This window comes from Cimex lectularius, unplaced genomic scaffold (genome assembly GCF_000648675.2).
Source record: "Cimex lectularius strain Harlan isolate CLEC.00 unplaced genomic scaffold, Clec_2.1 scaffold208, whole genome shotgun sequence".
NCBI lineage: Eukaryota > Metazoa > Arthropoda > Insecta > Hemiptera > Cimicidae > Cimex > Cimex lectularius.
In genome coordinates, this window is record NW_019392797.1 from 355,377 (window position 1) to 379,898 (window position 24,522).

Sequence of the window (24,522 nt, forward strand, 5' to 3'; positions counted from 1 at the left end):
CTGGCCAATTACCTGAAGAAAAAAAAACGGTTGGTTGCACGAAAAATCTATAATATAACACGATGTGCTCAGGACCATCATCCGTTGGATTTTTCACAATGATACAGAATAAAACACATGTTTTAATTTGCCTGGACCTGATTGATGAGTGATTGTTCTTTATTTACAGCAAGCTGTATTCAAAAACACCTATATATTTTTCATGATTGAATCTTACAAATATCCTATGATTTGCTAGTGACTATTCATTAGGTAGGGTTTGTGAGCATGATAGAGGCTCCGAATTTTTATACTTATCCATTTTATCATTCTGATGTTAGTAAGTTCGGTTGTTTTACATTTTAATTTAAATATACCTGGTACAAAAGAATTTGATTTAATACAATTAGTTAATGTTTTTAGTTGAGATAAAAAAGTCAATGGCACGAGCGAGATTCGAACCCACGATCTTCGGCTTGATACGCCGCTGCTCTTCCACTTGAGCTATCGTGACCTCGATCCACTCGGACACCAACTTCCCATCTCAACCGCACCTTTTGAATTTTCCCTCCTTTTTGTCATTTTTCATTATGGCCTCCATTTTCATTTTAATTGGTCAAGCGGACCACGAAATTAGTGAATTTGATTTAAGTGTTGCGAATGATATTCATTCGGTTGGGTTTTTCACAAAACGTAATTAAACTCACATAGTTTAATTTACATGGGTCATGATTGATGATGGATTATTCCTCATTCACATCAATCTGTATTCAAAGACCCAGATATTTGTTATGATTGAATCTTTCAAATATCCTGTGATTTTCTGGTGAGTATTCATTTGGGTTTGCCAGGACAGAGGTTGAAATTTTATCCTTTATAATTTACTCATTCTGGTTATTAATGTTTTTACCTTTTAATTTAAATAAACATGGTACAACAAAATTTGATTTCATTGTTAACAAAATAATTATAATATGATATAAAATTATAATGACTATGTGGATTAAATATGCACTTAATACATTAGTTTCGGTTGATATAAAAGTTAGTCAAACTTTAAAAAATATTATGTTATTTGCTAAAGTGCAATTTTGTTGTCTTTATGAATTTTATTATATAGGATTATAAGAGTAAAAATGGAAAAGTAATCCATTATGGGCTACCACACATTGTAGACTAAACTATCGGCCGACAGTTTAGGCACACTAGGCAAACTATCGGGTTGTCCGGAAAATAATGCAGGATTTTAAGTTTTCATTTAAAAAAATCTATATAAAATATTCTGTTTACGTCTACAGGATTACTCATTTGTATGAATGTCAACACTTATTAATCCTCTTCCAAATGATATTGTTTGTTTACCTCTGTAGCATTCCGCTACTTGGAAATAATTCAGTNGGAAATTATTTTGATTAAAGAACATTGCTTTAAAGTAACTAGTTTCTTTTTTTTGTTTAATACCAAAATCCTGCATTATTTTCCGGACAACCCAATAAAACAAAACTTCGTTGTTGGAGCACAGACTGTCCAATGAAATCGGCCAATTTCTTGCGCGTAGTTGCAGGCCAAAGCTGCACAGCTTTTGTCCAGTGTTTCTACAAAACATTACCTAATTCAGATATATTGGTTAATCGGTAATATATAAAGTAAGCCTGACAGGGTTGCCTGGAGATTCGAGGCAATTTATTAGAGAAAAACGTACTTTGTAAAAGCGTGTGACACTTAAAATAATACAGTCTGTTTTTCACAAATCCCATTCGTTCCAACCGGTTAAAATATTATAAATGTCGGCAACCCTTGTGCCAAAGAGGCCGCCTATCATTATCTTGTAATCCTAGGCAATATAATACAAATATGAGATCTGGCGTTCATGGGCTGAGCAGGAGCCAAATCAAACAACGGTTTTAAGAAGATGTATGTGATACTAGATTTTTTTAAAGATAGATCGATCTATATAGATTTGCCTATATTGTTTGCCAAATGTATACAGGGTGTCTCTATTCATGCGGACTTGCCACTGTAATTCTATACAAAGGAATATATTAAACAAATTAAATTGTAAACCCCTTTTATTTTTTATAACGTACCCATTTTTTACGTTGATCTTATTAAATGTAATAAATATGTACGGTGATTAGTGACCGTTAGTCGATGATTATTCGGAGATCGTGAGATGCGGTCTGGTGTGACGTAGGTTTTAGAAAAACATTTTCTTTATCGTGCCAATATTTCGATCTTTATTGAGATCATCTTCAGGGCTCAAAGTGTTTGTTTTCCGTGTAGATGTGCCATTCTTGTATGTCGGCACTCTCAACACGACACACAAGAATGGAACAATTACGCAGAAAACAAACACTTTGAGCCCTGAAGATGATGTCAATAAAGATCGAAACATTGGCACGATAAAGAAAATGTTGTTCTGAAACCTGCGTCACACCAGACCGCATCTCACGATTTGGTAAATATGGTCAATGTCAATATTGGTCATTTCGGAAAATTTATTTCCTTTCTCAAAGAAAAATGTCGGCGAACAGTTACAATATTTTGAAGAAGGAAAAAACAGGAATAATAAATTATTTAATTCCTAGATTTAATTGTAAAACTACAACTGAACGAGGGTGCCCTAATTAGTATATGTAAATTAGATAATACTCCTCAGGTAACTACATGTTTAAAAAAAGTTTTAAAATTAGACCAAATAAATATTCGAAAAACTTTAAACATTTGAAAATAGAAAAAAAATCATATTAAATAATTTATTATTCGTTTTTTCTCAAAAAATTGTGACTGTTGTGAGATTTCCTCCTGTGATGTGCGGGATTACTGTTCGATAGTTACCTATCTTCAGTGTTTAGGTGATATTTGTGAACTTCACTGTGTATGGAGACAAATTGTGATATTGTGACTTGGTGAATACGTGGTGAAATTGTTGTCTCATGAAATACACATCCTCAGTACTTATTGAACCACCGGTCGCTAAACAACACACATTAAAATAGGTAGTGAACGGTTCATCGTAGTGTATATATGTATAATAGTATATATACACATATAATACTTATANATATATAATATTTTTGTATTATTTTTTGTTATTAATAAATGAAAATAGATACTTTACCAAAAATAATGAGGGGTTTATTAAATTGTAACCTAGTTATTTTTATATCTTGCTTTGTTTACAATACAAATGCCTGCCTGGTCCTTATTAAAAGGGACACCCTGGATATACAATTCAGAAATCAACCTTTTTAAACAATAAAAAAAAAATTAAAATGACATTTTAGTAGTCATTGATAGAATAATCATTTGCTGGGGACCGCTAGGCCGTCCGAGTCGTATTTTCCACGCCCGCAGTTCTGCGTTCGAATTCCTTGATAGCCCATGAATTTAATTTTTAATTCAGAATGATATTTAAAAAAAAGAAGAAGAAGTGGTTTGACCCCTTGTCCGCACATCCAACTGGTACTCTAAGCCGCCAGTGACAAGAATTATTTTACTAATAATAAGACATTGTTATTTTTTTTTAAATATGTTTATCAGTTATCACAAATCCCATTTAGCAAAATAGTTAATTCAAGTCGATCACCGATTGGGTTGTCGGCAGTACTGAATGCCGTTGACAGTTCAAATAGTGAATAAATGTCTGCCGATAGTGGTCAACTTCTCAAATTTAGGGAATCGGGCAGCCTATCAAACTGTTTAAATTTAGATGGGTTCGGTATGAAGATCCAGGGTTTTATAGAAGCGTCTGTTTTTTTTTCTTGTTGCGGTTTCGAGGACAAATGGGATTTGAAGAACTGTGTGGATAGTAAGGTTGGATTTGAAGTAGGGACTTACTTTGGGCTCGAGTTACTGGATTCTTCGGTGGCTGGTACCCACAGTTCAATTCCTAACGTCAAGTGATAAGTAGATAGATGATGCGTTTGTTTTGCAGTGAGAGTTTCCCCTCAAGACTTTTGAGTAGTTATATCGTCTGTTGAGTTCTGCCCTTTCCAGTTGAGTGTGGGGGGTTCGAAGTGCCTTTTGTCGATGTTAAGTAGCAGATATTGGTTCCTTTGCTGGGATTTGGTTCAGATTTCTAAGGCCTCTGCTGGAAAAAAATAATGCTTTGTTTGATATAATAGTTAATTAATACCTTATAAGTTTTTTGTTTGTTAAGAACAGTTAGTTAAATTTTCCGTTTAAAAACAACTTGATATTTAATTAACAGTATTGGATTCTCTACGAATAGTAGTTTGAAAGGAACCGTTAAATGTTGAATTCGACGCAGAAGGAAGATATCGATTTTCAAAAATGAGGGCTTGTACTTAAGAACTCTCGAGACGTATTTACAAAATGTTCAATATGTTGATTTTGATATAATCGAAAATTACCCTTAACAAAACAGTGGCGTCAAGATTACTTAATAGTTCAATTAATTATTCTTTTTATCTAATGTCTTGAGTGAGATGAAAAAGTGTGTCACGAGCGGGATTCGAACCCAAGACCCTTCGGCTTATTAGCCTCGTGACACTAACTTTTATGGCATACTTTTAATATGGTCAATTATGACCGCTAAACATATATGGATTACTTATTAGGGTGAAGTTTTCAAGAACTAAATTAATCGTACAACTAATTTATTATTAATTAACTGAAATAGTCACTAAATAAAATGAATTGTAAGACTGAAGGAAGGAACTATCCAATTTAAAAAAAAAGTCCAGTCTCATTAGTACATACAGAATTATTTAGTAGCAGCATTTTAATTTTTCATTTAGGACGTTTATTGCGGTTTCATCACAAACTGAACTTATAAAATTGCGTTTTACCTACTTGTTCATTTTGTTCTTGGAGAACCAAAATTATTCGAAATTCAGTAGTAAAAAGTACAAATTAGTTTGATGACAGATTTATGTTATATCCTGTGAGATTTTTTGTGTTTGGTCAGGACTATTGGTCATTAGCATAAAAAATAACAAGCGAGAATGTTTATAAATATAAAATTTCTTGTCATGTTATCATAAATTGCACTTTCTACTGTAGTGATATGTATTATGATTCACAATTCTCGGATAATTCTTCAATCTCATCGCAAATTAAGATTCCAGCTTAAAATTGATTAGGTGGTTACCGATAAGTAGTTGGTCTTGAAAAAAACTTTTAGTCGCATTGATTTCTCATAAGGTTCTCACATCAACTTAATTCACCTACATCCTTAACTATTGACCTCTTATAAATCTCTCCTCTTTTATTTTTATTTTACGGATTCATATACTCGGGTTTATTGGGGAGAAAGTTATACCGTACTGAGATGAAATAATTCGTTTTCCAGGCGTTTCCCATTGTGTTTTCAGCTGCGTGAAACAACTTGGTCTCTGTAAGATGTTTATTTAAAAATATCCTTTTGCTTATATAGTAAATAGTTCACAGTTTAGCCTTAAATCAACTTTTGTTGCATTAATATTCCACGTTATTACTAACACTTTAAAATTTCATTCAAATTGATTGAGAGAGCTGTGAAGCAGTGTTTGTTCAATTTTTGATCGTTGTTATTTATCTCTGTTGTTCTCCCATCGGTGAGATGTTTTAACACACTACTAACTGTTTGATAGTTACCTTCTTGGTTTGCCTATCCTCGCTGATTTTGTATTAAAGACGCTTTTCGGTATTTCGCCATATTCAGTGTTGAGTTTGGGGATGTGGAGTCAAGTTTCGGTTGAGTTCGTGTATGGTGGGGGAGATTTGTGCCGGTGTGTTTGATGGTTTAAATCTGGCTTTTTTATTGTACTAGCCGGTATTTTTGATCGTCGATCCTTTCCCTTTTTAATTTGAGTAATGTTTTGAATGGTGTAAACGATACGTGTGCTACCAGCTAATTTAAGCAGGCCAAGGAGATAAGTAACTATCAAACTATAGGTTCATCACCCCGCATTAAGCAGGAGGAAGTCTCACAATATAACACTGCTTATTATTATATAGCGATCTTGTACCAAATTATTCTCAACAAGATCTCGTATATCAATTGTTTCTTAAATTATTGCTGCACGTAGGAAAGTAGAAATTGTTATTAATTTTCACAGGATGATTTCAGCTTTGAGAAAGTTCTTTCGAACCTGAAGTCGAAGAAGGTAGATCGAATTGCGTATTTGACGCGTGGTTTTCTTATACTAGAAACAAATTCGGGTCAGTTTTTTAATTTTTCACATTGATAAAAATAAAACGTTTTGGACCGTTAGCGAACTCAGTTCCTTCTTTATACTTACTCAAATCAGATATGGCTACTCGCCACTTTTCAGTTCTAACAATGATAAGCAAACCAAATTGCTTGGAAATGGCCAAACTATACTATTGTTTATTCTTTTTATTTGATTTTTTATTTTTCTAATGTTCTGGTATTTTGGTAAATTTATGAGATGGAATTACAGCTGTCCTCATATTAATGGAGTTGTGGGGAGTCGGGTCTTAAAATGCCTCAACTAATGTTTCGAATAGGCGAAGACTTGGCCAACGATTTCTAATATTAGCTAGGCAGTAAATTCATTTTTAGACCTTTCAACGGTGGTTGTCTTCAAAACGGCGACAACGAGTTGGCCGGATTTGTAAACAAATGATATATAGAATCGAACCTGCTGTAAAATACGACATTTTAGGCTCTTGGGAGTGGCGGTACTCTTTCATCTTTAAGAATTATATTTAATGTAGCCCTCACATTTATAATAAAAATTCCTTTTTTACCTAGAGACCCAGGAAGTAATGGCCACCCATGAGCTAAGGCCTATCCCAGTTTTTGGCCAATTAAATTTATTCTTAGCCAATCTGCTCCACAAACGACACAGGTGTTCTTCAGTTCATCACTCAACTGTAAATTACTCTTCTTTCTTTTGCTGTCAACAATCCACTCCATTGTTCTTTTTGCCAGCCTTCCTTCATTCTGGAACTTTTGCCAGCCTATTTCCATTTTTGGGGCAATGTCTATGATATAATTTATTGTGAGATATACTAATGGGGGTGATGATCTTGTAGTTCCGTTTGGCTACCCTTGCTGTTCCGGTCTGTCAGATATGGCTGTTCGCCACCTTTAAGATATAACAGTAATAGGCAAACCAAATTGATGGAAATAGCCAAACTACTTTTTCTAAATGATGGTTTTAGTCACAGGTGTTGTTTACAACGATCCAGATTTCAAGCATTAAACGCGAATCATAACGTAAAGGAGTTACAAACACATCTCAACTCAAGGGAGTCTGGAACTTTTATATTTTATTATGGAGGCTATGGATTAAAAAAAAGAACGTACTTGGCCACAATGTAGATATTATTACATTGATAGGCTAATTGTTTTGGAAGGGGTCTGGAATTTGGCACTTTTTAAGATTTTCGTTGGGATTTTACTTACTTTTTCTGATAGTCCCCCAATGCATGGTAAACAATGAAAATCTAAAGATTCATTTGCAGTGGGGTGTCTAAGTATGATTGTTGCTTCTCTTAAAGTTAATTAAAAAAATGATACAGACCTCTTAAATGTATACCTACTATCTAATTATTGTACATTTATAATCAATTTTATGGAATTAAGGGTTACCAATGGGGTCTCCATGATCCCCATTTTAGGCCGAAATATTCATGGATAACTTTGAAAAAATTATTTTCAAATCAAATAATAAATTAATTAAATCTGTCCTTTTTTTGGAAATGCTAAGCAGATGAGATTTTATTGTATGGTCGGGAACACTAGAGGATCTGAAAGAATCCCCCCCCCCCCCATTTAATTATTGACACCCTAATAAATTTTACATTGGAAATAAAAATGGTTGCTTAAACTTTTTAGACTTAAAACTGTCCGTAATAAATAACTTAATTGAAATTGATGTATATAAAACATCTACAACTACAGACCATGATACCAGCAGATTTTTTTTACCAATGGATCCAAAAACTGCTGGATGGATTCATTTGGCTCATAGACCGTATATTGCAACTCCCATTAACACCTGCTGATTATAACAAGGAATTATACACCATTAAAACCTTGGCTAATAACAATATATATCAAGAAATATTTATTGATAGGTGCTAGTAAAAAGAATTTAAAAAAATATTAAAAGAAGCAACAATTGGATTCAGCCACCCCACAAAAAAATGAATCTTTAGGTTTACATTGCAGGCCATACATTGATGATCTATCAGAAAAAATAAGTAAAACTTAAATGACAAGGGATTAGAGTAGCTTTTAGAGATGTGTGTTTACTTAGAAACATCTTTTCAAAACCTAAAGGCAAGGTTGACAATTTGTCAAAAAGTGGGATTTACCAACTTAATAGTAATAATTGCGATATTAAATATATAGGGCAAAGTGACAGAGAAATTAAAACGAGAGTTAAAGAACACTTGTTTAAATCTAACAAATTTTATGAATTTAAGGACCATCTAAATGAACCAAACACAATTTAAATTTAAATGCAACTGTTACATTTTCAACAAAGGGAAGGAACTAGATTTATTTGAGAAATTTGAAATAAAAAAATGTAAAATTAAACATGGAGTTACACATTGGAATTCATGTCAATAGAAATATTTGTAACTCCTTCAATCTGATGAGGAGCGTTTAATGCTTGAAATCTGGTCGGTGTACACGAAAATCTGTGTAGAACCATCATTTACAAAAAGTGAATCTCCATACCCCACCTTAATAATTTCTATGACCAAACTATATTGTTCATAATTTTTTTACTTTTCTTTTTGATTTTTCTAATGTTTCGGCTTTTTTGCCCAGACCTAAAGAACTATTTATTATATATTTGACTATTGTTTATGTCTACAAGGAGCAAGTTTGCAAATTGAAATTTCACAAATGATTACAATCAAATTGGTTGATGTAAACTGAAAATTACATCCATTAATCTCCCTTTAAAAAATAAAATAAAACAAAAAAATAAATTTAAAAACATATTTTTTGAATATCTTATTCCAACACTGTTCATAATTTGGAGCCAATCTGATGATTAGAGTTGATTACAATTATTAATGGTATTTCTTGTGTTGCTGACACTGAACCTTTAACCACCTGAACCCTTAAATAATATTTTGTTTTTATAATTTTTGGTTCATTTATCATTGCTGATTCTCAATATTAATAAAAATGTTTATATTTAATGAATATCCTAGCCAAACTTTCAACAGTTTTATCATTTTCCTAAATGCCTGCATTTGTGACATTGCTTATATTTGACACTGCAGTTCTATTAACTGATGACTTATGAAATTAATGAAAAAATATAAATAAATAAATAAAAAACTATAATACTTTTCTCCCTTTTTTATCACAAAAATATGAGCTTTGATAGATTTCATTATTATTATTGCTATGCTACAAGAGTATTAGAGCACTCCAACCTACTTTGTAATATTTAAGAATTTAAGTGGGGTTTTTCTTCAAACGAAAATCCATAATTAAAAGAATTAAGAGTTTCGTTTTAAATTTGTTTTGCACAAGTAAAATAACAGCATTACTAATACGTGTTTTGTTTTCCTATCTGCGTTTTTCCTACTTTTCTCACTGCCTAGTGCCTATTCTTTTCATTTGTCTTGCCCTGCTGCTCGTCTCACCCCACTCGGATAGGCCCTCCTGTACTGTGGGGGTGCTCTTACCCTACTATTATATGAGTGGAGGTGTAATCCATTAATTTTTTTACACTAATTTGGAAATCGCTATGCCATTGACACATCAACAGGTGTTATAAGAGAATTTTCAGGAAGAAAGGTGTTGGAGTAGGTAGTTGGTATGACGGTTGAGGGTTGTAGGGAGGCGCCTGTTTCAACTTGTTGCGGTTTTGAGGAGAAATTTGAAGGTCTGTGTGGATTGTAAAGTTGGATACGAAGAACGGAACTTGGACATTTGTTCGAAGCAGTTTTGACTGGAGTGAATCTCACAAATGGGGTGTTAGTTTTGTAGTCAGAGTTTTGATCTGATGTCAAGTAGTCTTTTGTTGATATAAAGTCCCATATAGCGGATGTCATTGATTGCTGGAAACAGAGGTGTAGATTGGTGGAGAGAGTGAAGGTTATTTGTTGGGATTCGGTTTTCGTTGTTTGATCCACCATTTCTTAAGCCATTCTTCCAAACAAGAAAGATGGCTGCTGGGTTTGCTGAAAGGATGGTGGTATCGTCTAAAAAAGTAACAATATGAATAGATTAATGGGTCTAAGGATGCTGCCTTGCAGAACATATACTTTGGCATAGTGGATAAGGGAGAAGGATGCTCCAATTAGTACTTGAAAGTTGGTGCTTAGGAAAGTAAATAAATTGAAAGATGCTCTTTGGGAAAATCTTGCCTCTAGGAAAGCACTCAAGCAGCATTCTCTTTGCTCATGGGCGTAAACGATGATGTCTACTACCCTGTGGCACCTTTGAATGGTAGAGTGATGTCTGAACCAGAATTGATGGGATGTAATTACTTAGGAACTTTCAAGGATAGAAATATTTCAGGAGTTTTGCCAGGATTTTGCCATGTAATGGCATCAAACTGATAGGGCGATATATCACGTAAGAAGTTGGTGAGGTTTTTGAAAGTGTGGAATGGGTTTTATGATTGATCGATAATTTACATTGATTTGATAAGTAAGTAATTCTAACAACTAGTTTTAATTGGTAGTGTTTTGGTACTAATTTTGTTTTAGAAGTTGTATTAAAAATCTTGAGTTACTTCAGTAATTTTGTTGCTTTTTCTAATAGGTTTGGATTAACGAACAAAGAAACTTATTTGAAAAAACTTAGCAATAAAAAATTTGGACACTGCACCACAATCAGAAGCACTTGCTGTTCATCATAAGCTATATTAATGCTAGTACTATTTATTAAGGTGTATTTAAAAGAATTATCACACAAAAGAATTAAGAAGGAAATATAAAATAAAAATTAAAGCTTCATTAAAATCCAGTAAATAGTAAACTCATTAAATCATTGTATCCCTGCAGTTTCACAAAAACAAAATTAATGAAATACTGACTTAACACAGAACTGAAAAAACAGGTCTACAGGAACCGACCACATTACACAAACATAAACTACACCGGTACTAAATAAAACACTTAAAGGAAGATTAAGTGTTTTCCTTGATAAATGGAACATCGCGATTGATGATGAAAATTACGTTATAACTTTATAGTATTGCATTCGCCTCGGCTAGGCCAAATTTGATCCAACTACACACCTCACCTGCAAATCGAGTTGGAGAAGGGTCCATTAATTTAAAGTGAAATATGTGCTCTTGGACCGACGCCATGCTACCCAATGTCAGTAGGTATAAAATAATCACATATGAGTGGTAACTGTGCCAAAAACGATGTGAATGGTCACCAAGCATCTTTGAAGCGTAGCACTCCACTTTGATGATTCTCGCTATTTTTATTCTTAATGACAAACATAATATAAGTTGCAATTTAAGTTAGTAGGGCATATAATTTAAATTGGCTGCAATTAAATAATAATTATAAATATTTTAATTTTTTTTTAAATTGAGATAATTGTTTACAGTATTCTGGGTAAAAATAATTTTAAATGTAATCATTGTAGACAGTTCATTAATTTTATCATTGTTAAAAAAAATGTTTTTACGTGCAAAAAGGTTTTATTTATTTGTTTTCTATATTTTCAGCGTACGTGAAACCCATCAAATAGCAGCTGCGCAGCAAGAGAAAAATGCACGGCTTAGAGAAGCATTTGGCATATCCGAACATTTTGGAGAAGATAGAAATGGCAACGTCCCACCAGACAATGCCAAATACGCACTGGTGCGAACGCCAACGCCTTCTCCTACTAGGTAAGTCATTGATAATACTGTCAATTATGTGTTTAAGTGTTACATTTTTTTCTTTTTTTTAAAGGGCGTCACCAGTAGAAGGCAAGAAGGAGAAGAAGAAGAAATTGAAGAAACATAAAAAAGAAAGGTAATGACATATTGTATTTTGTCTAGGCTTTCATTGTAGTTAGTGTGCAGGAAGTAATATCTGCATTTTCTGTTTCACGTAGAACACTTTAAAGGAATTTATCGATCATCATCGAAGGTAAGAGGCGCTGAATTTTAGCGCTTGAAAAATTTGTACATATACGAACAAGCAGCTTTTCTTGTCAGAAAAACTCGAAGGGCGAAAAGCTGTCTCTTCGATTGCGTTTTGACAACGGCCAAAACGAATAATGTAATGACAAGAATTCTGTTTACTGTTCAGTTGCAATTCAGGGGTTTTAATGTTGTCTCTGTCCCGTTTTGCTAATTTTGAAACCCGTTTGACTGATTGGTGATACTTTTATTACAATTACCAACTTTGTTTTCATAGTGTTAATTTTATTTGAATATTTTTTTATTTATGAGCTTTATTAACATAAGATCATTTTTTTCACAAGAGCGTCCTTGCCTGACATCATTGTAAGTATATTATGAATTTTATGTTCATTCATTAACAAACATAGTAAAAAAACAAAACAGATTTTGTTCCATTTTCTGAATCTGACAAATAATCAATTGAAGGAAATTTTTTACTTTTTCTTTTTCTTTTTTGAGTCTTGTGGTTTTTTTCATATCCTATTTTATCTTCTTTACTTTGGATTTACATTTAGGACCGCAGGGTGTAGTGTGTGTTATTTTAATTTAATTTATTTTTATTTTTATTTTTATTATTTTTTTTTTTCAAAGTGTGTCTAGGTGTCTTTAACGTACAATAGTGGTTTGGCTTACCTTGATCTGGGAAATTTTCCCAAAAGGATATTCGGCTCTTGATTAATTCCCCACTGTTTTGTATGTCTGTCCAGGGCCGAATCTCCCAAAGTTTCAAAAAAGAAAGTGAGCAAGGAGAAGAGCAAGAAGAAGAAGAAACGGAAGAAGAAACGAGCCGCATCAACCTCTAGTTCTAGTCCTGGTTATGAGAGCAGTTCAGATTCAGGCGACAGGTAATTAAAACCATTTTTACACCTCAGCTATCATTTATTTTATTACTCAAAAACAAAGCAAAAACATTGCACAAATAGGTTTAATAGTGTATTCAATATTTGAAAGATTATTAAAAAAAATAATAATAGAGAAAATAGGGTATTGCTTGGATGCATCCCTGGGTTGCGTGCTTTTGACAGGCTCTGGTAACCATGCTTCCTCTTAAATGCTTCCTTCACACTCCTTATTACCTTATCCTATTTAACAGATTACTGCTTCAGAGTAGGGGTGGTGATGAATATTCCATATCAGTACAAGCTGGTGTCTCACAAGGGAGTATTTTTGGTCCCATCCATTACAACATTTTTAGTGCTGTCTTTCCTATACATTCAAATACTTCATTACCATTGTAATAAAAATTCTGTTTCTAACACAAATCCTATGCAAACAACCTCCAATATCCAAGAATGCCTTAGTCTTATCAAAGACTGGTGTAAAAAGTACAACAAAATTGAATGAGTAAAATGGACAACAAAATCTCCACACGAGACTTAAGACAACAACATAACATAAGAATTGGAAACTACAACGACTTTTAGGCCTGAAATCTGTATTGATCGTCAAAACTCAACTAACTCTATTGAGACATTTCTATGACCACTTTATAGAGTGGAACTGGTGTTTCACCAAGCTATTTTCAATTCTAATCCAATCTAATCCTAATGAGCTAAAGTCCTCAGACAAATTGTCATAGCACTTTACTATGCCACCAACTACACTATCCACAATAAACTCAAATTCTTGTCAACAAACATCTGATCTCTCTTCCAAAAGTTCAACACCAAGCTCTCAATCCTTCTTATTGCTTAATCCTGTGGGGGCATCGGTGGCTGCAACAGTTTAGGCGTTGACATGGTGATCATCACTGGGTTTAATTCCAGCGGCCCTGCATTTGAACCCGGCAAACTTACAAATAGGCTTTTTTTTTATTATTATCAAAAACAGCACCCCAAGGGTTCATATAATCTCTTAACTCGTAGTTGAAATTCCTCGTTTTTTTAATTAATTTTTTATTAATTTTTTTTAAAATATATATTTTGTTTTAAACCTAAACTTTCCCATCCGAGGATCTGTCGCATCACCTTAAATGCCTTGAGACCTCCTCATTCCCTAATCTGTCAATCTTAACTGGATTCTCTTATACTGTGTCCTCTGGGAGCAGTGCTGGTGATTGTGTCAGTGTTGAGACCAGGAGAAAAAAAAACATATATGCAGATATTTGTAATATGTATTAATATGTACAGGATACAAATAATTAAGGATTAATACGTTTTTTGTAATTCTGGTGAAGATAAGAATACTTTTTTTTGAGAATTGAAGTAAGTTTTAAAAAATTAGTTCATAAGTAGAACTTACATATTAAAGATTTAAAAAAAAGAACACTCGTATTATGTTGTTTATGATGTCTGCTTGCTATTTGATTTGACAGGTGATAGATACACTGACAGACTAGTAAATACACAACCCTTACATTTTAATGTATTTAGGTTTATTTGTATTGTGCGTATGAAAAATAGGTTTGGTTGTAAAAATAAGACATTTAAAAAGAAAATTTTATTGCCTAATTTAAAAAAAAGAGTATTTCCACCGCTGACATGAATCACATCTGACCTTTTTAAGGACCTTTGTATTCCTTGGAAAAGATTTCTGGTAAAATCCTGAAGAATTCTTTCCCATTCATCAAGGACAGCCGTTTCTAACTCTTCTAGGAATGTTTAGGGCTTGGGTTTTGTTCAGTTACTCGTCGCTTCAGTTGTTAACAGATTTGTTTGATTGGGTTCAAATCTGGACCAACCGTGGAATGCCATCGGAGGAACCATACAGCATGGGGTGCACCTTTCTCCTGAACGTCTTCAGATTACACTCATCTTTATGAAAATTTGTGACCAACTCTTACCTCATATCTAAAGAGAACTTGTCCCCAATCTTTCAATAACCTATTCACATGTTCCCATGCGAATTGAAGCCTGGCCATTTTCTGAGGTCCACGAACAGAGCGCCTCGCCCTGAGGTTATTTTCGTTGAGCCTTTTTCTTACAGACTGGAGTAAATGAAAACATTTCGGACTTGTTTAACTAGTCAACAAATTGTTAAACATGATTTTGGAATTTACATGTTTTTATGCTTTTGATGTTTGTGTTTTAACATATTTTTATATCTTGGTTTCAGTGATGACAGTAGTGACGGTGAGAAGAAAGTCTCTCGTAAGAAAAAGTTGACAAAGAAGGGTTCTACAAAGGAAAAGGATAAGGATGTGGTAAGTAACTGATTCCTTGTGAGAAAATGAAATTGACGTTCTCTCTTTCTATCTGTTCCCTGTAACATTGCTATCCATGGCAACCATGCATTTCAATGTTTACCTCACCCTGAAAGAGAGAACACCTTGTAATGTGGGAGGAAAAAAAAAGCAGACAAAATACGATGTATTCAAACTCCTTATATCGTCCTAGGTTTTTGTTTTTGTTGTTTTTTGTTTCCATTGTATCTGTATGTGTGCCATTTGGATATGTAAATTGTTTTACTTTTTATGTTTTTTTTTTATATATATTTTATTTTATTGAAGCATGGTATGCAGATGTTATACTAGGATACATCTAAAACCGCAAATTCTATTTGCCTTATTACTCATAAAATCTAAGGATATTCCCTTACATAGAGACTGCAGGGTCTATTTTTTCTTTTGTTAAATTAACTAGGGGTCCTTCCTTTAAAAGGCTAGTACAGTTTAGACTATATTTTTTAAATTTTAATTTATAATGCAAAGTAAAATTTTTTTAATGCAAAATAAACGGATTATAAAAAGTTAACCATAAATATAAACAAAATTATTAATTAAGAAAAATCTGTTGATGAAATTATTTTATTGTTATTAGAATTGTATACGTTAAATCCAAACGTTGTTCAAATTTATTAAACACAAAATTATCGTTGTCTTCTTATGAAATATTGCTAGCCTTAAATGTGGACGTTTTCACAATGGAATGAGATAAAATAGTAAGTATGTCTCTATTCTACTCTATATTCTTTGGCACCAATTCGTTGTTGTTTTCTGTGTTGCATATGATATTTGATTTGATTAAGTTCTATTTCATCTTTTTTACAAGAACTATTTATTTATTTTCATTTTACTTTTTCTTTACTATGTCAATATTTTATTTATGCGCATCAGCCATTTGCCTCTCTATTTAGATGTGTTGACATTTTCGTTTAAACGCCAAATGTGCGGTAAGTCGGAATATATATGCCAAGGTTTGTATTGGAAAAGGTTTGATGAGAATTATCTGTAATTGTACGGTTTTTATTACAATTTGTATTTCTTTGGACCCTTTGAATTACACAAGTTTATAGTAACTAGAGAAAATGGCATCCAGGGAGTATTGTCATTTGTTGTAAATTATTTTTCAAAGAGACTCTATCTATGCTCGTTTAGTGAAATTTCTTTTAAATTCCCTGATTCGTCTGATTTTCAGTTTTTCTAATCTGTTTGTGTAATCTTGTTTGCAGAAATCCCACAATCGGAAACGGAAACACTCAGAAAGTGCCTCATCGAGGGAAAGGTAAGCATTCAAAATTAGATTTATATATATTACGTTCTTCTACCTTTCATACTTTCAATAATGGTGAATTTAATCATAAATCATTAATCACAAATAAGAAAATACAGTTAAATGTGCTTTTATGTACTTTTGTGAGATTTCTTTGTGTGAACTGCAGAGTAATTACCTGGGATTTGTTTGTATGGATCATTTTGGTCTGCTTGTCGTCACCAGGTTGGTCTGTGTTAGGTTGGCTACTGTTGACTGAAGGGACTGCCCATAATTGGCAGCAACTTACCTTTTTGTCAAGGTGCAGGCTGCACCTCCACGTAAGTATAAAGTGATGTAGGAGACAAATAAATTATATTAAACTAGACAAAATTAATTTAATATATATATATTGGACGATAAAGTTAGTTTAATTATACATATGTTGTACAATAAAATGACCTGGCCAGGGTTGATAAATTAAAGAAAATAATGACAAAATTATTATAGGAAATTTACCAAAATTAAAAAAAAAACAAATATCATCACTGGAATTAATAAAAAAAAAAATAAAAAAAAAATAAAAAAAAAACTTCAAAGCAATGTCTTATTGGATGACATGAACAGACTGAAAGGAAAGATCTGAACTGTGAACCGGCAAGTTGATCTGCGGCGAAGAGAAAGCAGGAGTCGTGAATTCGCAGCAATGTGTGGCCGAAGAAGAAAACACTTAACTTCTTATGCCAGTGGTATAGTTGTTACTAATTAGATTATAAATCAAGATCCAAAAGGATAAAAATTCACCAGTTTGTCCACACTCTCTTAATCTGGGCCAGCTGGAAACCCCCCCAGTCTTTTTTGGTTTTTCATCACCATGGAAATCCGAAAAAATAAAATTAAATAAACAAAATTCTCTCTGGTATAAACATACCGCCCACCAAATTTCAATAGAAATTTCACTAAGAGAAAAAGAGATGTTGCAGGGTGGGAGAACAGGATTGGAAAGTTTCAGGGTTCAGGGAGCAGAGGTGATAGATGTGTAACGGGCGTGTGTATTCCCCTTAGGGAATTTTGATGTGTACAACTCGTATCACCCCATCCTTGCCCGGGTGCTGTTCAATGAAGCATCCGACAGGCCATGATATTATTCGTCTTGCATAACAACAATTGTTCCAAGATCCATGTTGTTGTCGGTCTGTTGCTTTTTTGTTCATTGTTGCAGAGTGGTCAGATACTCCAGGCACCATTTTTCCCAAATATCTGCCACACACTTTTGCAGGAATCGCCATCGAGTCAGCATATGTGATGCGCGATCCGTCCAATCACATTGGGCAATGATACTAGGGCTTCGCCAACTAAAAAATGTCCAGGTGTCAGCAGAAATATCATCAGGATAGAATGAAATCGCATATAGAGGGCGTGAATTTAGAATTTCTTCAATCTTGATAGTCACGGTGCACAACTCTTCAAAAGTTAATGGTTGTTGGTCCAGAGGTGTGAGGTGATATTTCAGTGACTTTACCACCACCTCCCATAATCCTCCAAAGTTACGGCTGACAGCAGTATGAAGCTCCATTTGATGGTTAGCTTCACCATCTGGACATTGATTTCTTGTCTCCTATTCTCGGAAGCACACCAGACATAAAGTTCGGACAGCTCAAGCTTAGCTCTGACAAAATTTTTCGCATTGTCAGATCTCATCTTGATCAGGACCCTCTTCTAGCAGCACATTGGTCCAAGCATGCGAGAAATGCTGCAGTCAATAACTCACTTCAATATGCACAGCCTTAGTTCCAAGACAAACAAACAAGCAAACTTAGGCTTTACCCACAGTAGCATTGTAGATATTCCTGTATCTGGAATTGACTGGTGAAATGCACTCCCTTATTCAGAAATGCTTATCTTGTAAAAAACATGAGGCAGGCAAATCCCCCATGAGAGGCACACTGGGTCCAATTCTCAGTCAGTGGTAGTGAATGCAGCGGTGGACACAAAATCAGACAAGCCGTCACACATTGGTAACCCAGAATCTTTGTTCAGTAACATGAGTAATAATTGAGGCCCAGCGTGAGCGTGCACCCTATGGAGATGGTCAGTCAATAGCATGGAGAGGTGGGATTTGTGGGGCAGAGAATCCACAAAACGATTTAGAGATTTTAACTCTCTCGAATTTTTCTGAAAGTGATGCTGCAAGGATGGGTCACGTTGATTTCTCTTAATGTCAAGATGCCAGAGGTCCGTTCCTCTGTTTTAGCTCGCAATTAAACAACACATGTAGCAACAACTCTAAGCATCCACGAGTATGATAAAAATCACTCCCATAAGGTCTCAATCGTACCTACCTTGGCAGTCAGCAGAATGGTTTGAGACGTGACTTCCAGTAAGTCGGATCCGCCTTCCAGCCAAGTTCAGAGGCCACTCTTCTTTCGATTGTTTTGATTCATTAATTTCATTCATCCAATCCTGGCCCCATCCACCACGACATTTGACTTGTAAGAATACCTGCATTGTCCTCTGATCGTACGTGAAACAAGCATTTGAGCGATGAGTTTTCCAATATCTTCACGACTCTATTGGCCACGAATGTCTTTATGCGATGCAGAGGATTCTGAAGCCATGCCAGAACACTGGATGAATTGGTGAGTAGAATGATTTAATCTACCTTTCGAAGTCTTCGAAGAAGTCAGCCAGGGTTTTCCCGGTGTTATCAGCAGCAATGCTGTGCAGAGTTCCAGTCACGGGATGATAAGTGGCTTCAGCAGAGCCAGGCAGATTTTTGCAAGCGGTTCCTAGCTAAGGTACCACCTCATATCCCAAAGACGAAGCATCAGCAAATCTAATAATGGTGGTGTGAATATTATTGGAGCCATGAGTGCAAGGGGATCATACATCCTCGCAATGGTCAACCTTATTTCTCTTTTCTCTCGTTCCCAACATCTTAATAGTCGTCCTCCAAGTTGGGCAATGGAACAGACGGCATAGATGAACGAGCTGTTGCATCACCCAGCAGATTAGGGGCGTTGCTGACCTTTGCTTTAGGTAGGCCGTCCACTGGATGATCCAAAAGTAAAGAAATGAATGAGCACGCGTCCATTAGAACCACTTCGCTCGGTCGTGTAGGGTCGTGCACAGCCGAAGCACTTTCTGATCCAAATAAAGTTGGATTTTCCCGACCTATTCGGCCAAATTGTTACTTTGAATTCAGCTGTCAACCACGTGACATCAAACGCTCACCATTGTTTAATGGTGTTCTTTACTTTTTGGTTACCTTTTCGTTGCGTTTTCATTTCGATGGATTGCAACAAATTTGACAAGTGCTGTTGAGGATAACCAGGCTCTTTGGGACATGCGTGATCTGCTCTATCATTGGAGAGATGTCTAGCGTATTCTGTGGTCGAGGATAGCTTTATAAATGGAACTTCCAATATTTTTGTTTATTTCTTTCTCTCCATCAATTCCTGCTGAAGCAATTGGGCTTCTTCAATCATATCAGATCCTGTTAATGTATCATCAACATATGTATGCTTCAATAAGGCCTTCATCAATCGCCTTCATCCTTTATTAGTTGCCTTAACAGCAACTTTTCAGAGAGTGTGGACAAGCCAAATGATAATCGTTGAAATTCGTATTCCTGAACGGCCTCATCAAGATCGAACCTGTAGATGAGGTGCTGGAATCTCCAATTCTTGTTCGCGATAAGGATTTTTAGATACATTGGCATGATGTCTGAGGTCATAGCAAATTTGTGGATCTGAAATGTCAGTAAAACGTCCTTTATTTCTTTTTGCAATTTTGGCCCATCATTAGTTGGTGGTTTAGTGTGCCGTAGGATGTCGTGTGGGGGGTGTCAAAGATGAGGTGCAGTTTTGTCGTCGAACCATCCTATAACATGCCATAATGAGGAAGAAAGTAAAGTTCGTCAAGGAAAGCAGCAGACAGATAGCCCCGTTATATGTAATCGTGGGACACCCAACTGTATTTGGCCATTAGATCAGCATCCCTTAAAAGGCGTTGTTCCAATTTATGAAATCGGTTGTGCTTGCTGTTCTCCTTTTGCGAGTGCGTTTTGACAAAATGTACTTCACAGTGACAGTTCGATGGGTCATCTTTAGGGACAACCATAACTTCGAGGCTCCAGAATTGGGACATCACTGTCTGCATATCATCACGTTCAGATTGGGCGGTTACAAGCAACGAAATCTGTTTCAGAGAATATGGAAGGTTGACCTGTCCAAGCATGACCCAGTCGAGCACTGTCTTAAGTCCGTTTGGGAGTCGATCGGATAGCTTCCTGACCTCTCCCAAGAGAATGTGGGCAAAGAGAACCGCTCCCAACAGAAAATCAATAGGTCCAGCCTTACAGAAGTAAAGGTCGGCCATTTTGAGATCCTTAGGTGTGTCAACCATTGGAGATTACATGACGGCATATCTCCACATATTTTATTGATTACAATCACAGTGATACGTAGGAATGGTGTTTGGGAGGTTATTTGAATAGTATGCATGAGATTTCAAAATTTCCTCCTTTTAGAGCATTGGTTCCAAATCAACCAAATTATAGATATTCTGTTTAGTCAGAAGTGACAGACAACATGCGCATTCTTATGTTATAAACGAATGCTGAGATCTGTTGTCGATGATAAGTTTAAGAGAATGTAGAATGCCATCTCATCCTTGTATTCTGGCTTGTACTGTACCTAGAAGGACGTCACTGCCTTCTTTTGTTGATGCAGATAAAACAGCCAGTTTAGGTTCAGCATTGGAGAAACTTCCAGGTTTTGGTAGTTGATCAAGTGTCAATGCCTTTGCACAAGAGCGTTCTTGCGTATGTGGGTTTTCATTGGGCATGTCTGCAGAGACTTCAAGGCATAATGCCGTTGTTCGACAAATGGTGATGGTCGTTGCAACATCGACAGGAATGCTGGGGGGGGGGGGCTCGGCTTGAGTGCTCAAGCCAATTAAATTAAAGACAAGCAATTAAATCAGCAATTTAAGCAATGATTTGTTCCCAGCGCTTCTTCAGACTCCATGAGCACAGAATTTAATGCTCAAATATCCGATGTTCTGACAGGTCGGACATTTCAGTTGGTGGGGAAGTTCATTAGTTGACATAAACACGTTTCGCTAATTTCGGGTATTTGATTTCTGCCCCAGAAATGGAGTAGGAACTTGAAGCAAGGGCAATGGCGTTCGACTGTGCTTTCAATATCTGCCTCTGAATAAACTCGGAGTAATCAGAAAAGGTCGGGGTTTTGGAGTCTAGGAGATGCAAAGTGAAAGTGTACAGCACAAATACGGCATTGTCCGGAAGTTGCATTTTCCAGAATGTGTTACAATTTTCCAAAACAATTGCAAAAAAGTTTTGTAAGTAGTCATAGGTTTGAAGTTGAAAAGGTGAGTCAAATGACTCATTGCCCTAATATGATTGCGAGGGCCTCCCAAGCTTGCGTATAATTAGTCTCGGATATTTCGATAGTGGAAACAACCTGAGACGCTAATCCCTTCGGACAGGATTTCAAATAATGATATTTTTGCACCTCCATTAACTCTACAATCATATGTTTTAACGACACCTATGTGTGCTTGAAAGGAGTCTATTTTGACAGATCACTGTCAAAGGTAGGTAGATCTGAGCTGGGCAGTCTCAGATGGTCAAAATGACCTGCAGACTGATTGGAACACAAAGTCGTGTTGCGCAACGGACTATCCTGCTTCATTGACAAGGCTAGGTTTCATTGTACTCGGTTTGCACCTCAGCGTTTAACTTCGTAGACTCATAAAGCATTTTTTCCTATCATCCGTTTCTGTATTTCCGCAATCAATGAGACAAACTTCCCAAATGTGCTATTAGTTGGGAAACACGGGCTTCGAAGATGGGCAATTCATCGGTGTTTTCCTGAGAGTGCTTTATCCCTATCTTGATCATACAACCTTTTAGGCATGTTGGTTGTAAAGCAGCATCAGATCAAATTGAATGAAAATCAAATGTAAAGATGAGGCAAGCGTGCGTACCAGGGGAACGTTTCAGTGGGCAAAAAAATTAGGAATATGGTGACAAGCGTGAGGAGGCAAGGAAGATCAGAAATCTGGCCCGGAGGACCAAAATGTGTTAAAAGAAGGGCCTGTCCATAATTGGCAGCAACTCTCCTTACCTTTGCTTTGTTCACCTTCACATTGACCCCCTGACAGTAGCATGAAGTGATATAGGAGAAAGATCAATTAAATTAAACTAGACATAATTAACAACATACATATATTGGACGATAAAGTTAATTTAATTATAAATATGTTGGACAATAAAGTGACCTGGCCAAGGTTGATAGATAATTAGGATTAGATAGATATTAGGATTAGGTAGATATTTGAATGACTTGAGCAGGCTGAACGGAAAGATTTGACCTGTGAAACCGGCAAGTTGATGAGCAGCGAAGAGAAAGCAGGCATTGTGAATTCGCATTGATGATCAGGTGACAAAGAAAGACACTTCTTATTCCATATTGCTCGTCAATAATTCGATTAGAAATCAAGGTCAACAAGGAAAAGAATTCACCAGTTCATCCACTCTATTACTCCTGGCCAGCTGGTCAATACAATTTGCTGAATTTGAACCTCTGTCCAATTATTGCTTGAATATGCTCGATTGGCAGGGATACAGCAACAATCAGCAAACTCTTAGGCCGTCTACCCTTATTTCTGGCAGGCTGTAAGTAGCTCTCGAGCATAAACGTTGGTCTGCAAGTCTTGAACCAATGGACAAATTTGGTTCGCAGTTGTTCAAGAATCCGGATCTCAGGCTTCGCATGATGGTAGGTGTCAGCAGGTCCTAAAGTCTTCGCTTCGGCAACTAGGATGTCTTCGTTAGTCTACTTTGGACACCCTTTCTAGGCTCTTCAGAATTGCCCCTCCGGCACAGCATTTGAATCCCCGTCCCGGGCCGTACAAGTTGTAGGTTTAGATCTCTTGACTCGTCCAACTCGTTTCCCACTCTGGTGGCCAACAATGACTCACATTCTACTTCCAGTTGCTTCATGACAGATTCCAATTCGTTCTGAGCCATTTTTTCTTGTCCTGCCAGATCTCTGAAAGCTGCAGCTCCAGTTCTTCGTGCACGACTGACTATTCCCCAGGAAATGTCCTTTCGGTAGAACTTTTACCAAAATATGTAATTGATCTAGTCTCAAGCCCGGGGAGAATGGGAAGTAGGTGAAATCTTATCCCTTCTTAATAGAAATAAAACTTGCTTTGAAACCAAGCCTTGTCCGATCAACAGACATGGATGGAAATCAAAAGGAAAAAAAGGCTTTGGAAAATGTACAACTTTTTATTTAATTAATTAATTTATTTTTAAGATTAAAATAGTATCTGATCTGCATGTTGTAAAATGTAAAATTATGTAAAATAAAAATGAAATACAAGAAGAGTTTGTTTATTCAAAAACAATGTGTCATTTAAAAATGTCTCGTTTCAATATTTTCTAGTCTCTAATATTCAAGGGTAACCTGACTCCACAACTGACACTATTGTTAGGTTGGCTACAAATAATAACGTCCTTGATTTAGCCTTTTATTTCACATAAAATTTACAACAATAATATAAGCATCGGGGCTCTTAAAACTACACTGATGACCAAGTACCGCACAGATGAAAGAACCAATCACTCACCTTCCGCTGACCTGCACACGTTGATCTGAAGAACTACCAGGAATATCTATCAGTTTGGCACTCCTATACTAGCTCTGACCCATTAAAAACTACAACATGGACTGAAAAACCAAGCCAGACAATCTTTTCTCCGGCCCTTGTGTTCCCATAGAGTCTGAGAGGTCCGGAATGTCCACATTAACGTCTGGTCCGCTTCCCTTCTAATTCAATTTGTTTCCTATAATTCGCAAGGCCCGTATCTTAAATACACTTTTATTGATTATTGATATGACTTACTGCTGCAAAACCCTGTTTAAAAAAATATTAATCCACCATGCACCTCACAACCTTATAAAAGAGACTTGACTTAACAAAAATCACAGACACACTAAAGATGGCGAAATACCAAA

General features: G+C 35.6%; 1 protein-coding gene across 2 annotated transcripts in view; it reads left to right on the forward strand.

The window, feature by feature from the left end:
* LOC106664857 (serine/arginine repetitive matrix protein 2) overlaps positions 1-24,522 on the forward strand; it is a 54,715-nt gene that overhangs the window by 14,714 nt on the left and 15,479 nt on the right. For both annotated transcript variants that reach the window (XM_014390887.2, XM_014390885.2), the window contains exons 4-8: positions 11,619-11,783; positions 11,848-11,910; positions 12,770-12,907; positions 15,117-15,204; positions 16,452-16,504. In XM_014390887.2, the coding sequence (XP_014246373.1) occupies positions 11,619-11,783; positions 11,848-11,910; positions 12,770-12,907; positions 15,117-15,204; positions 16,452-16,504 (507 nt within the window). The remainder of the gene's footprint in view (positions 1-11,618; positions 11,784-11,847; positions 11,911-12,769; positions 12,908-15,116; positions 15,205-16,451; positions 16,505-24,522) is intronic.